The sequence below is a fragment of the Silene latifolia genome, unplaced genomic scaffold (genome assembly GCF_048544455.1).
Source record: "Silene latifolia isolate original U9 population unplaced genomic scaffold, ASM4854445v1 scaffold_119, whole genome shotgun sequence".
Classification (NCBI taxonomy): domain Eukaryota; kingdom Viridiplantae; phylum Streptophyta; class Magnoliopsida; order Caryophyllales; family Caryophyllaceae; genus Silene; species Silene latifolia.
The window spans coordinates 627,853-643,827 of NW_027413127.1; the positions used below are offsets into that span (position 1 = coordinate 627,853).

General features: G+C 37.5%; 1 protein-coding gene across 1 annotated transcript; it reads left to right on the forward strand.

Moving 5' to 3' along the window:
- Nucleotides 1-179: 179 nt before the first annotated feature.
- On the forward strand, nucleotides 180-2,230 carry LOC141637575 (putative protein phosphatase 2C 25). The gene is made up of 2 exons (XM_074447081.1): nucleotides 180-843; nucleotides 1,375-2,230. Exons 1-2 carry the CDS (start codon nucleotides 433-435, stop codon nucleotides 2,047-2,049), a joined length of 1,086 nt encoding a protein of 361 aa, XP_074303182.1. The 5' UTR covers nucleotides 180-432; the 3' UTR covers nucleotides 2,050-2,230.
- The last annotated feature ends 13,745 nt before the right edge of the window (nucleotides 2,231-15,975 follow it).

Here is a 15,975-nt window from a genome sequence, read left to right on the forward strand (position 1 = left end):
ATTATGTGAGGGCAAAATAGGAAATGCAAGTTTTTAGCATAAGTCAAGAATTCAAAGCCAACGCATTATCAACACGTACACATTTCCCAAGGTGACCCCACCTTTGACTAAACTTCTCTCTCATCTTCTTCCCCTTATATATATACACCTCTCTTTCTTTCTCTCCCTTCTTCAAATCACTAATCACACAAACAACAATCACACAAATCACCAATCAAAAATCGGATCAAAACCCAGAAAAATTAAACGAAAACCCAGAAAAACCCATATAATCAATTTCAAAAAACCCTAAATAAGAAAAATTCCCCAATTATATCGAATCCCTAATTCAATTAATCAAAAATCCGATATAAAACCAATCAAAAATCGGATCAAAACCCACTTAAATTAGACCAAAACCCATATAATCAATTTCAAAAAACGGTTAAAAAAATGTCTGTTGCAGTATCAAATTCACCAGTTTTCTCACCTTCACATCACCATTACCATCACAACAACTCAATATTTTCATCACCGAGTTCTATATCTCCTCGCCCATGTTCTCCTTTGTCTAGACGCTCTTCCATCTCATCCAACCCCTTTAAGAAAAGTTTGGTCGTAGCCGTAAATGGGTCCGGCTCACCTCCCTCTGGATTGGGTGTGACGAAGCGGAAACGGCCCACCCGGCTTGATATTCCTGTTTTGCCAGTTGGGTTTAGTGAACCGGACCGCCCGGTTCATGGGGTTGATGTTGTGGAAGAGGAGAGAGATGGGTTTTACTCTGTTTATTGTAAGAAGGGGAGGAGGTCTTATATGGAGGACCGGTTTTCTGTTGATGTTCAGATTAACGGTGATCATAAAAAGGTAATTTTGTTTTCACAAATTTTCATTTAATTTTGTTTATGTTTGTAAAATCGTCTCATTTTAAATTAACTGTATGTTATATGAGACCCTCTCGTATAAGAATTAGTGATTCTAGTTATATTTAAATAGAAATGGGTAAATTTTTGATCTTTGATATTGAATTGGAATCATTTATGAATTCAGTGATGATTATATGATTGGGAAATGGAAAAATTTTAGATTTTTGATGTTAAATAGGGATTATGTTTGAATATATAATGATAATAACTTTGAAAATGCAAAAAAAATTGATCTTTGATGTTGAAAAGATGTTTTTAAGAGGGAAATTAGTTAATTTACTTTAACCCCGATTCTTGTTTAAGACCGTCTTAACTTAAAACCGCTCTCATGAAAACTTGTTTTTAAGAGGGGAATTAGTTAATTTAGTTGAACCCTGATTCTTGTTTAAGACCGTCATAACTTTAAGACCGCTCTCATGAAATGAAAGGAGTTTGTGATGTCTGACATGTCCTTTTGGTAATGTTTGCGCAGGCTATCTTTGGTGTATTTGACGGTCACGGAGGAGCGAAAGCTGCAGAATTTGCAGCTGAAAAGCTGAATAAAAACATCATGTCTGAGATCGAAAAGAACGTTAATGAAGGCGACATTAAGGAGGCGGTTAAGCATGGTTACCTGAAAACAGATTCCGATTTCTTGGAGGGAGAGTTGCACGGTGGGTCGTGTTGTGTAACGGCCTTGATCACTAACGGGGATCTTATTGTGTCGAATGCTGGTGATTGTCGTGCTGTCATGAGCCGAGGTGGTGTAGCTGAGGCACTCACTACTGATCACCGTCCTTCTAGGCCTGATGAGAAGGCTAGAATCGAGGCTAAAGGTGGTTATGTCGATTGTTACAACGGTGTTTGGAGAATCCAAGGATCACTTGCTGTGTCGAGAGGAATCGGGGACAGACAACTAAAACAGTTTGTATCTGCTGAGCCTGAGACTCGGGTTCTCAAAATCAGTCCCAATGACGAGTTTTTAATCCTAGCTTCAGACGGTTTATGGGATAAGGTTACTGATCAGGAAGCAGTGGATATCGCTAAGGATGAAGCATTAGCACAGCCGCTTGCTGCTTGTAAGAAACTAGTCGATATGGCCGTCTCAAAAGGGACTCTTGACGATGTCAGTGTAATGATCATCCCATTGAAGAAATATATGCAGTAGCTTCATAAGTTCAGAAATGAGGGCAATTTTTCGACGGATTTAGGCTATTTTAATTCATAACTGACTTCATAGATGTTTTAATACTGAGATATATAGATAGATAGGCTAATCATTCTTTGTTAATCTAATTGTTACGCACAGATTCTTTTGCAAGGCAATACAATTTTATCGGTTTATCCGAGCTTCGTCTATAATCTGGTACTGTATTTTTTATTTCAAGCGCTTTACCCTGGTTCATTCGAATGTTTTTCTATGATTCGGTTTTATATCCTCATCAAACCAGGAGTTTTTCTTTTTCTCTGGCTAACACTTAAACGCGTTCCTTTGCTGAAACGAGATGTTCTTTCTTCGTCTGAGCGATGGGAGCAGTCAGCTCAGTAACATGTCTGTATTTGGCTTGTACTGGCTTGCTACATCTATTACCGAAATTTGAATGTGTCACTTTGAGGAGAAATGGAAAGGTCCATTTTATCTTTATGTTCCAGGTTTGGCCGTTTTTATCCTATGTTACTTCGACTCTTCTGATTCCCCCACGTACCTGTCTCTTAGTTTAATGTCCACCAAAGCGGACACTCCTGGGCAGAAATTGAGTAATGGACGATGGCAAAACCTTGTTTCCCTCGGACAATGCTGCAAATGCGCCTTTTGGCAAGTAAATTCATTCATCACGACTTTTTCCCTGATATCTGCAAGTATGCCCAAAACATCAAGGAAGGAGAAACTATAAGACTGAGGGTTGTCTTTAGTTCGGTGGTAAATAGATATGGTACGAGTACCGTACGAGTATACGACCTCCTCGTCTATCCTTGACCTTAATCTTTTCAACAGCCTTATCAGTATCAGTATCCGTGTCCGTATCCATATCCATATCCATATCCATATCCCATATCCACGTTGTTGTCCCTAAATTTAGAAACTCTAGGCACATAACACCTATTAAACTAAGCTATATAGGCAAACGGATCCAAATCACGAGAAAATCATGAAGCATATACAAGGGTACCAATTTACAATATACGAGTATTTGTGTAAGACGGTCTTACATAAATATTTGTGAAATTTAAAGGTCAATAGGAAAAAAAATGGAACGGAAGGTGTACTATTCAAATACGAACAAAAATTATCGCAAATTCATAGGATGGGAATTAGGGATTTATTGGATTATGGCCTTGTGGCCTTGTGGGTTATGCTAGTAGACCGCCTGACAGGACCATGCTAGTTGAAGTTTGACCCCTCCGCTAATATTTTTTTCTAAAAAAAAAAATAGAAATAAATATATCACGAATCCGATTCAAACTCGTGACACGAGGATTTTCAGTCTAAGGACCGCCTTGTAAGCCTAAACACTCCTAAGTCACCGTCAGCGAATTAACGACGTGAGATTCGGATCAAATATCACGAGTAAGAATTATCGGTATTTCTTGTTTAATAATGAACCTCCATTTCTTATGAACGTCCCGAATTCAATCTCGTAGTGACTAGTGAGCTAACCGCCTATGGAAATGTACATGTTTACAACAAATCACTCACACATTATGTGACATACATCATGTGTATAGCAATTCATGGACTATACAACCAGTTGTATATGTTGTACGGTGTAGAACCTGAGCTTTGTGTCAAAGTATCCGAGCTTTATATTAAAGAATATGAGCTTTATTAGAAAGTATTGAGTTCATTCATTTACACATTAAAAACATGAAATTTAAATTAGCTCAGAAAGAATACATGTAAGCTCAGATTCTTATACTTGGTTGTACCATGCTTATGGTACAACTGGATGTATAATCCTATTTGTGTGTGTATAAAGTAAGGATCTTCTCCATTTATTTTACTTCTCAACATTCCAGATTAAATTGGGATGTATAATATAATAACTAGTTTAGATCCCGTGCAATACATGCACGGTATATAGAGTTTTTTATAATTATAAAATCTTGTATAAAATAGGTAGCCCATAATTGTTCACATTTATTATTTTTTGACAAAAAAAAGTTGGAATTGAAAATTAATCAAAAAATTGAGTAATGAGTCGAAATGTATTTTAATGAAAATAATTTTATACAACAAAGCTTATGATTTTATCAATTTATAAATTTTTCTCAAATCTTTTTGTCATGAAACTAATAACAACGATTTACAGTTTTGTTTTTATACGGGATATGGGTCAGTTATCTAATAATACCATCAATAAAAGATTTAGTAATTTTATTTTATTTTTATTTTATTTTAATTAATATAATTTAATGAAAAGGTTAATTTTAGTGAAATGATAATAATTAAATAAAATGAATTGTAATCATTAATTTCCTTATTTTGTAAATGCACTTAATTATCATTAGTTTCCTTATTTGAGAAATATGCATTTTGGCGGGAAAACTTTTGAAATCGCCTATTTATTTAGTAAATAGGAAATGTTTGTGGGATGAAATAGGGAAGGAAAGAAATTGAGATGGACCAATAAAATTGCTCCATGTGTTATACATATTTTATACTCCAACGAATAACGTGCTTCAACGTGGGATATAATTACGCTTTAGTTATTGTAAATAATTATACTCCCTCCACTTTTTTATATATGACGTTTTGCATTTACGAGGTAAGCCTTTGACTTTAATATTTACAAAAATATATTTGTTCAAAAAATATAAAAATGGTACCATTAAATTCCTTACAAAAAACTCTTTCATATGAGTATACATATCATAATATTTAGTCTTATATTTTAAGAGATATTGAAGAGAGAAGGGGGTGTCTCGAAATGTGAGAAAGTCATATATAAAAAAATAGAGGGAGTAATTAACAGTTATAAATGTGGTTTGAGTTAGGCTCTCGACTTTTGGGAAATAGTTACTACATTATTTTAAATAATTATAATTAGCAATTAGAAATTTGATTGAGTTAGGCTCTGTTTAAGTGAACTTAATTGTACCTTATTATAGTTCAGTTTAGTTGTTCATTTTAGTTCGAACTTATTAAGTTCAGTTCAGCTCAATTCAACACATCTCTTCACAAATTAACTGTTATTTCAGTTCAGTTCAATTCAACTTCATTCAATTCAGCTACATTAAATTCAATTCAATTTAGTTCAATTTTTTTAGCCGAAAAGAACTGGGCCTTAGTCTTGTGTGAGGTGGTTTTATAGTTTTATACTATATATAATTGTAAAATGGATTTAAATACAATCCTATTAGTGATAAACGTGGTTACTAGTTTATCCATTTTAAGATAAATTTGTATAATACCGTTTTACATAAGTACTTTGTATTTGTGAATGTGATTATGATTGCGGTAGAGTGCACACATAAAAAACGTGCTTAATTATACTCTTATTTTGGACAAAATATAGGCATTTTCACATTGCGTACTTGACTGTATTCGAATCTTATTGGATAGTTGAATTTTAGACTACTTGACTAATGAAGTATAGCATTAAACTTGCGTATAGTTGAGCCATTTTTTTACATTTGCATCACCTAAGAAACGCGTTATGTGGTTTGCATGTACTTAAATTGATGATGTCACTTGTTATTTATTGCTTGCTAATCATAGGTTGAATACACATAAAAATATAAAATTGCATATGAAAATTCAATCATGAAAAATTGAAAATTAAGGTTATGTTCTTTTGAACTGAAATTCCGTCTAAACTAAAGTTAACTGAAATGAACTGAGTTAAAGTGAAGTGCAATAAAGTCGAAAAGAACGGGACTTAATTGCTTAAGTTTCTTAACAAAATTCATGTGTTTTACAAAATTGTTTGGTATCAAATATAAGAAGTTAAACATGGATAACCTAAGTTTGAAAGTTTCCGTGAAGTCTATATGGTGTAAGTATCGCAATAACTAATACTCCCTCAATTCCAATCATTTATGTACATTTGTTGAATATATGTGAGTTATATTTTAATTAAATATATTCAAATATATAGAATTGATTGAAATGGAGAAGTACATATAACAAATTTAATTTTTGTTTAACCGGTGTTTAAAAAATAAATTCGAGCAACATTGGTGTTAGCTATATAAACCAATGACAGAGTATATAAAGGCGGTCAAATTATTTTACAATTGATTTTGAAACTATTGGTCTTATGACTCCACTTACCTACTCCAGTAGGTAATTAGTTACGTTTTTTTTTCAAATTTTGTGACAAACGACAGCAATGAAGCCAAGTAATCAATTAACATAGTGTGAATTCACACCATTGTGTAAAATTTCAAATTGAACGATCTATAAACTTATTAATTACCATTTTACATATTCCGTTGATCGAGTCAATTACTTTTGTCAAAAATTGAAAAACTAAATACGCAAACAACTCATTTTCCTTTTTTTTCTTAGTTTATTCAAGACCTTTTATGTTGCTAGTCTAGTCAATCAATGTAATAATAGTACAAAGATAAGGTCGGTCGTGCAAGGTGCATATCGTTATCAAAACAAATACAGAGTATTTTAATATATCCACAAGTCAAAATAAATAATAAAATAATATAAGTCAACGTAGACTTCAACCAATAATCTCCATAGAAGAATGTATCAACTCCCTTTGTGTGAAAAGGGAAGCCGCCATGCTTGTTCTTTAGTGGAGTTGGTACGTATAGTTTTTATTTTCCCGATTAATTGTTATTATTTGGTTTTGTCATAAAAATCAAAGAAAGAAGAATGGATCAATTATTAAATGACAAGCGCATCAAATTAGATATCAATAATTTAATTGTTGTTCATTCTTAAATTAGAAAAACAATAATTATCTGAGATATTCTAAAATAAAATAGGATAACAAATTATCGGGACGGAGTGAAGAGTTGTTACTAGTATTATTGATTGATTAACCTAACTTTCTTAACTTTAGTGTGAAAATAAGAAACTATAAAAATATTCTAGTTTGCCAACTAATGTATAAGACGTAACGACTTCAACAATGCGGTCATCAATTATTCAACTAGAGTTTTTGAAAAATTCAGGTGTAAATGTTGTAATTAATCACAAAGTTTCTTAGGGGATGGTCTTTCGAGAGACCTATTCATATGTAATTAAGGGGTAATTTTATTGTGTATAATATTTACAGAATACTATTATGTTAAGGTATAAACTCATGTCCCAAATGACAAGTATTACGAAAAAGAGTATCTTTATAAATGACCGACAACTCTAAGTCTCTAATAGCTAGTACGGGGCATTTTGGGAATTAGGCCAAGTGTAATTTCATGATGGTTTAGTCCAAAGGGAATAATATCATACAACTGTAAATCGAGGACAACGGAGCAATAAAAGCTCAACAAGAAGTATCAACGCTTTCCTAAATGCTACAACATGGTAGTCCGCTATCCGTGGGTAATAACGTACAATTGTGGACACAACAGAATCCCAACAAAATGTATCAACGCTTCCTCATAAAATGGTAGTTAAATTATGAATGGGTATTATGGGATGATTAAACTTTTGTTTTACTAAATTTAAAAAGTAGATTATAATTTTGAGATGAATTTGAGGGAAATTAAATAAGTGACAATAAATAGATGAGATATACTCTTTCCGTTTCAGTGATATGTTTATACTTCCTTTATTTTTTACTCACCCTAAACATATTATTGAAATAGGGGAGTACCATATTATGTGGATAATGCATATACATTATTGCGAAAGAGTGGCATAAATCATGATTGTGACTATGTGAGTAAATGTGCGGTGAATCGTCTTTCTTTCATCTTCTTTTCGTTGCAATTTTTGGCTTGTGTAGTGATGATACGAATTAAAATGCGGAAGCGATATTTGATAAGTTAGACCTATAACTTATCAATGGCGAACGAACTCAAGACCTATTGAGATCGAACAAGTTAAATATTCAAATACGCGTTTGAACAAATAACGGAAAAATAATGCTCGCAAGCAGTTTTGTGATTTCTTTGATTGATTTCTGAATGAGTGAAATACAAGCTACGAGAGACTTATAAATAGCTAGCCAAAGAACCGTTTAGACATCCCAAAAGGCAGCTACTTAAGGCCCTAAATGAGATAAATAAATAGCATACTGAAGAGAGTAATAATACTCTTTATTGACAGACATAAATAAAACAATAAGTAAGCTTGGACACTATTAAACTAGGCGGCCCCATTACTTGTCAACACGCACACACCACGAGCCATCGATCCTGCCATCGAGCCCAAGTCGAACCCAACCGCAAGCATAAGATTGTCACCAAACGAATCAGCACTGTCCTCCCTATTAGCTTCCGTATCATCCCCTCCCCCTTTGAAAGGAATTGACCTCAATTCGGCAAGACCGTCATCATCGAGATACGGCGCAAGATCGCCCACATTGAATGTGGCATGGACGCCATAAGCTCCGGGCAAAGCGACTTTATAGGCATTGTCATTGACACGAGCAACAACTTTATAAGGACCCTCGGCCCTAGGCATAAGCTTATTTTTCCGCTTACTTGGGAACCGTTCCTTCCTCAAATTGACCCAAACCAAATCGCCCTCATTAAACACGCGAGGCCTCCGATGCTTATTTGACTTTCGTTGATAGGCAGCATTGACGGCCTCGATACGATCTCGAACTTGTTGATGCAATTTCATCATGGCTTTTAATTTAGCATCAGCATCCTTGTGAACTAGCTCGTTCTTTGGCAATGGAATTAAATCCAATGGCAAGTAAGGATTAACTCCATACACTACCTCAAAGGGCGAGTGACCCGTTGCATATGTAGGTGACCGATTATAAGCGAACTCCGCGTGAGCGAGTTTGACATCCCAATCCTTTTGTGTCCGGCTAACCAACCCGCGTAACAACACTCCTAAAGTCCGATTAGTTACCTCCGTTTGCCCGTCCGTTTGAGGGTGATGGGACGTGCTAAAAAGAAGCTTGGTTCCTACCTTCCGCCATAAGGTATGCCAGAAATAACTTAGGAATTTGGAGTCACGATCCGACACAATAGTCTTGGGTACCCCATGTAGACGAACAATCTCTCGATAATATAAGTCGGCAATATTACTCGCATCATCAGTTTTGTGACAAGCCACGAAGTGAGCCATTTTCGAGAACCTATCCACGACCACCATAATAGCATCTTTACCTCTTTGGGTACGGGGAAGAGCCACGATAAAGTCCATGGAAACATCCTCCCAAGGACGAAGAGGGACGGGTAATGGCGTGTATAGGCCTGGTTTGAACGAGCTCTTCGACATGCTACAAGTCACGCATTTACCCACTATACTCGTCACATCACCTACCATTTTGGGCCAAAAGAAATGCTCTTTTAACACCTCGAGTGTCTTAGCTACACCGAAATGTCCAGCCAAACCTCCGCCGTGAGCCTCTCGAACTAGTAACTCTCGAATGGGGTGTTTAGGGACACAAAGCCGATTCCCTTTAAAAAGGAATCCATCTTGCAAAACAAATTCCTCAAATGCACCGTGTATACATTTCTTAATTACCCCACCAAAATCATCATCACCCTGATAATAATTTTTCAAAGTTTCGAAACCAAGAAGACGAATATCCAGAGTAGACAAGAGAGTATACCTGCGTGATAAGGCATCGGCAACGATATTACTGCGACCGTCTTTATACTTTGAGGAAAAGTGAAAAGACTGTAAAAATTCGACCCATTTAGCATGTCTTGGACTCAAATTTTGCTGCCCATTAATATACTTCAATGACTCGTGATCCGAGTGCAACACGAAATGACTTGGACGCAAATAATGACTCCAATGACGTAGAGCACGAACAATAGCGTAGAATTCTTTATCGTAAGTGCAGTAGTTTAAACGGGCACCACCCAATTTCTCGGAAAAATACGCAATGGGTCGTTTCCCTTGAATTAACACGGCACCTATCCCCACACCGCTAGCATCACATTCGACTTCGAACGGTTGAGAAAAATCGGGCAGAGCTAATATAGGAGCAGTACACAATCGGGCTTTAATGATTTCAAATGCTTCCTGAGCCTCTTTACTCCACAAAAACGTCCCCTTTTTCAAGCAATTAGTAATTGGACTGGTAATAGAACTGAAATCCCGTATAAATCGCCTATAAAAGGAAGCAAGACCGTGAAAGGAACGTACTTCACTCACTGTCTTAGGACTGGGCCAGGACTTAATTGCTTCGATTTTTGACGGGTCGACGGATACGCCATTCTTCGAGACGACATACCCTAAGAAAATCACACTGTCCACGAGAAACGAACATTTCTCCTGCTTCCCGTATAACTTTTGAGTCCGTAAAATATCGAACACCTGCTTCAAATGTTCCATGTGATCTTCCTCGTTCTTACTATAGACCAATATATCGTCGAGGTAAACCACAACGAATCTGCCCAGACATGGTTTTAGAACTTCATTCATCAACCTCATAAATGTGCTAGGAGCATTGGTGAGACCAAATGGCATGACGGTCCATTCGTATAACCCATGTTTCGTCTTAAAGGCCGTCTTCCATTCATCTCCTTCCCGCATCCTAATTTGATGATAACCACTTCGTAAGTCAATTTTCGAAAATATTGTCGAGCCATGGAGTTCGTCCAACATGTCATCAAGTCTCGGCATTGGGAATCGGTACTTGATGGTAATATTATTCACGGCTCTACTATCGACACACATTCGCCATGTCCCATCTTTTTTTGGTACAAGCAACACAGGAACAGCGCAGGGACTCAAACTCTCTCGAACAAATCCCCTACTCATTAACTCATCAATTTGCCTTTGTAATTCTTTGGTTTCTTCGGGATTGCAGCGATAGGCGGCTTTATTAGGTAAGGTAGCACCCGGGATGAGATCAATTTGGTGTTCGATACCTCGAATGGGAGGTAGGCCATGTGGTAAATCATTGGGAAACACGTCCCTGTACTCCTCCAACAATTCAACAAAAGGACTGCTCAATTTGGAAAATTGTTTGGTGTCTGATTCATTATTGGCCACGAGTAAATACACCAATTCTCCACAATTCAAAACCTGCTCGATTTCCCGTTCACTAATTAGCATAGCATGACTCGAAATTTTATTTGCCTTGACATTCATGGAGCGTACAGCTTGAGCAGACATGGGTTTCAAGATTATTTTTTTACCTTGATGCCTTAATTCATATTCATTACTCCTACCTTTATGAGTCACATCCCTATCAAATTGCCAAGGACGCCCTAATAAGACATGACATGCGTCCATAGGAATTACGTCACAACAAACTTCATCCGCATAAGAGCCCATACTCAAACATACCCTCACTTGTCGAGTCACTTTTACGTTATTACCGTCGTCAAGCCAATGGAGGGAGTACGGTTTAGGGTGTGCCGTGGTGATTAAGCCCAATTTCGACACCATTTCACTTGAGGCTACGTTGGTACAACTACCCCCGTCAATGATCACGCTACACCATTTATCCCCAATTTGACACTTGGTATGAAATAATTGACTTCGTTGGTCCGAGTCAGTGGGTGCGATTTTTGTTTGAAGTGTTCTAAGAACCAAGGTTGTATCATAGATGGGAGCTTCATACCCCTCGACTTCTTCCTCCTCGTTACCCTCATCAAACACAAAGACATCACCCAGTCTCTCCTCCTCCTCACGCAACTCCTCACGACACTCAAGAGCCTCCCGCAAGGTAACTATTCGTTTATTGGGACACGAGTTTTGATAGTGTCCGAACCCCTGACATTTGAAACACCTTACCTTTGAAAGGGAGGTCTCTTTGGTTGCACTGGTTGTTTTAGGGGTAATGGGGTCTGTGTTAGAAGCCTTCCCTGGATTACTACCGGACGCAGGGGAATCATATTTCGAGGATGACTCGGGTTTAGTCCATGATTTATTTTTCCCATAATCAGTACCGGACCCTTCCCCATATTTTGATTTACCCTGAGACTCGAGTTTTAAACAGAGCCCGCAAAGTGTATCGAAATCCGCATAGGGATACAGTTCCACAGTACTCGATAAGTTAAAATTTAATCCCCGCAAAAACCTAGCCATTTTCTGTTCCTCAATTTCCTCCAATTCCCCCATCAAAGATAAATTTTCGAATTCATCAATATACTCTCCCACACTCAATTTCCCTTGCCTAAACTCCGCAATTTTACGATAAGTAGTAATCCTATGGGTTGTGGGTACATACCGTTTACGAAGTTTCCGCTTCAAGGACTCCCACGATGCAATTTTATCCTTTCCAGCCCGTATTCTGTTGGCCTTCAACCCCTCGAACCATAAGGACGCTCCTTTGCTCAATCGTAAAATCGCATATCGACATCTCTTCTCGTCAGTGATGTCTTTGAAATCGAAGAACCGCTCGATTTTTCGTTCCCAATCCAAATAGTTTTCGGGATCGGTACCTCCTGTAAATTCCGGCAATTCTGAGATTTTGAACTCATCTTGCTTCGCTTTCCCACCGGTTCGACTTCCGGTAGGTCTATTACGTAACAAGTCTTGCAGCTTATCATAAAATTCGTCGTCGAACTGTTCGCCTGCCATTATCAATTTTTTGTGACTTTTTTTTTTTTTTTTTTTTTTTGTAATGAACCGAAACTTAGGATCGTCTCGATTTAATGGAAAATCAAGAGCCGAAGCTCTGATACCACTTATGATACGAATTAAAATGCGGAAGCGATATTTGATAAGTTAGACCTATAACTTATCAATGGCGAACGAACTCAAGACCTATTGAGATCGAACAAGTTAAATATTCAAATACGCGTTTGAACAAATAACGGAAAAATAATGCTCGCAAGCAGTTTTGTGATTTCTTTGATTGATTTCTGAATGAGTGAAATACAAGCTACGAGAGACTTATAAATAGCTAGCCAAAGAACCGTTTAGACATCCCAAAAGGCAGCTACTTAAGGCCCTAAATGAGATAAATAAATAGCATACTGAAGAGAGTAATAATACTCTTTATTGACAGACATAAATAAAACAATAAGTAAGCTTGGACACTATTAAACTAGGCGGCCCCATTACTTGTCAACACGCACACACCACGAGCCATCGATCCTGCCATCGAGCCCAAGTCGAACCCAACCGCAAGCATAAGATTGTCACCAAACGAATCAGCACTGTCCTCCCTATTAGCTTCCGTATCAAGTGACTTGGCGTACTTAAATTTACCATCCATATCTTACTATTGTACAACATAATTAGTGTCCACGCACCGCGCACCTACGTACAAACCAAGAAGCATAACTATTTAATGTACACTAGGCTCTATATGATTAATGATTTGGCTTTTAGTAAATTTGAACCGAGAATATTAAATACTCGTATAATTAGTGGTGGTGATGCGATTGAAAATGCGGAAGCGGATTTGTTTGGCTGAAACTTGATCGGAGAGGACTGTTCGTTTTATGAACTTGAGGTTCCATTATCGTAAAATACGCAAATAAAGAGTAGCAAGGATAAGCAGACACCGAATTAGACCTATAATTCGATGAACGGGATTGGCTAACCAAGACCTATTGTAACACCCTCATACTCCAAGTGCCTTACCAGGACCACTCAGGTATGAGGATGTCACCATCTCGGTTACCCGAGGCATGATAATCATAAGACAATGAAGAAACATGCTTTATTAAATAAGTTTAAGTGATTACATTACAAAACCAACTGTAAGCAAAATACAACTGTCCTCAAACTATAAACCAACTGAAAGGAACTGTTCTAATAAACACAGCGGAAGACTAAAGACTCTGATATGTGATGACTCCATCCCTGCCTAGATCCCACGCGTATCCAAGATATACCCCAAGCAATCGCTCACCACCCCGAATGGATCACCACGTTTTTAAAACATTTAAACGGGGTCGGTACTAATCACACAATTCAATATATCAACAATAAGATAAACAGACATGACTTAATCACACACACACACACGCACCACCAACCAATTCCCATCATCTCAATACCGATCGTCCTTTGGACCACCACGCGATGGGGGACCGCACTGCCGTTCCCACCTAAGCCCCGCTCATCATACCGAGCGATAACCCTGTCCATTAATGTGCACATCCCCTTCCGTGGCGGGTTCCACGAAGGGCGAAACTAGGGCGTGAAGTCACTCCCGCAAGTGACCCCACTCAGCCGAGAACGCATCTCGAGAACCATCAACAACACAACCACAAGCACAATTACAAACACAATCATCATATCAAGCAACTAACTACAGCACATCACCAATATCCCATTATGGGACTAATGCGAGTAGAAATCCTACCGGAAAGCACAACACGCAGACGGTATCTACAATTTGTATCAAAACGGCTCCTCTACGAATTCTCCTCCTACCATACAACACATAGACGCTACCATTCAAATACTACTCATAAAAACCCCCAATTCCTAAATTAGGGTTTCATCAATCTTAACAAAACATTATAGAAATTATATTAAAAGCTTACCCTCGACGCAAGGAATCCAACGACACGAACTACGATACGAACTGACCGTCTGAACTCCGGGAATTGTCAAGAACGCGATTAGGAAGAAGAACTAGTTGCTTTCTCTCTTAAGCAGGTTTTAGGTTTTGTAAAAAGTGATTTAAAACAATTACGAATGTGTTTAAATACCTTAATCGCGTAATTAACAAAACCCGAGAAAACTCCCCCGTAAAACCGGACACTCGATCGAGTACCCAAGGCACTCGATCGAGTACCCCCCTACTCGATCGAGTGCCCCAGCTACTCGATCGAGTACCCAACAGGTCAGAAACTATTTTATACCGCAACCTGCCCATACTCGACAGAGTAAGGGCTACTCGATAGAGTACCCCCAAGACATATAAATACGGAGTATTACACCTATTGGTTCCAATCGAGCGATAGATAGGAAACGCGTCCTAAATAACCACTATTTTTGAGTTATCGCAACAACCCGATGAAATTTGTTTAACACAAACAAAAGTCGATTTTCTTTATAAAATTCTTGTCTTTTTAAAATACAAATAATCCATGGCTATAAATAGCCTAGCAACACAGCCGTTTAGGCCTCTTCACATATCCCTAATTATGATAATAAACTAGCTAATTAAGGCTTCTAATAATTATAGCAATTAAATCCTACATAAAATACCATAAAGCTAGTGAACTAAATAGAATAATCAATCCCTTTATTATCATCCAATGAAGCTCACTCGTTTAACGAAAGCTCGAAATACATTTAATCATTCTCGAGAATAATTAAACCGATTTCCGACTTTCAACGAACTCGTTCCTTCATTGACCCGTAGCCAACTCGTATCATACTCCCTTTCTTCAAAAAGAATCGGCTCGATTCTTAGAACTATGCTCGATTCTTAGAACTATGAAATCCCCCTGGATCAAATACCAATTTGGTTAGAATGAACCAAATTAAATTGAAATTCCTTTGTTGATGGCAACGAAGTATGCACATACTACAACTTTTATTGAACACCATAATTCAGCCCATACTATCGTCGAACCATGCACTCCTTTGTTAAAAACATTAAAGCAATTAACGCACCAGCAAGTTCGATTTCCTATTAACGAATCAGGTAGCATTTTGTTATCATTTTGTCCACCATTAACGAGCAAGGTGGCATTTTCATCATCATTTCCCATTAACAAACCAGGTAGTATTTTGGGTGAACCAGCAAGTCGTGTGCTGTAGGGATCGAAAAGATGAAGCGAAACCGAGACATTTGCTATGTTATTTTGAACCTCATCAAAAATTGGTGGCAAGTCCGGATTAAAATAACAAGTATCTTCGGCTCTTGATTTCCCTAAATCTAGACGGTCCTAGGCGTATCAAAACCAAGTTTTTAGTTGAATTTCCGATTGCGATTGGAGTTCAAGGGTTAAACTCAAGCGGGTAGTTTGAGGGTTAATCGGTTTTGCATCTTAGGGGCGAATTTCTAGTGACTTTTATTCCAAGCGGGACAAAAAAAAAAAAAAAACAACATTCACGGGCGTGAGTACTTGTTCA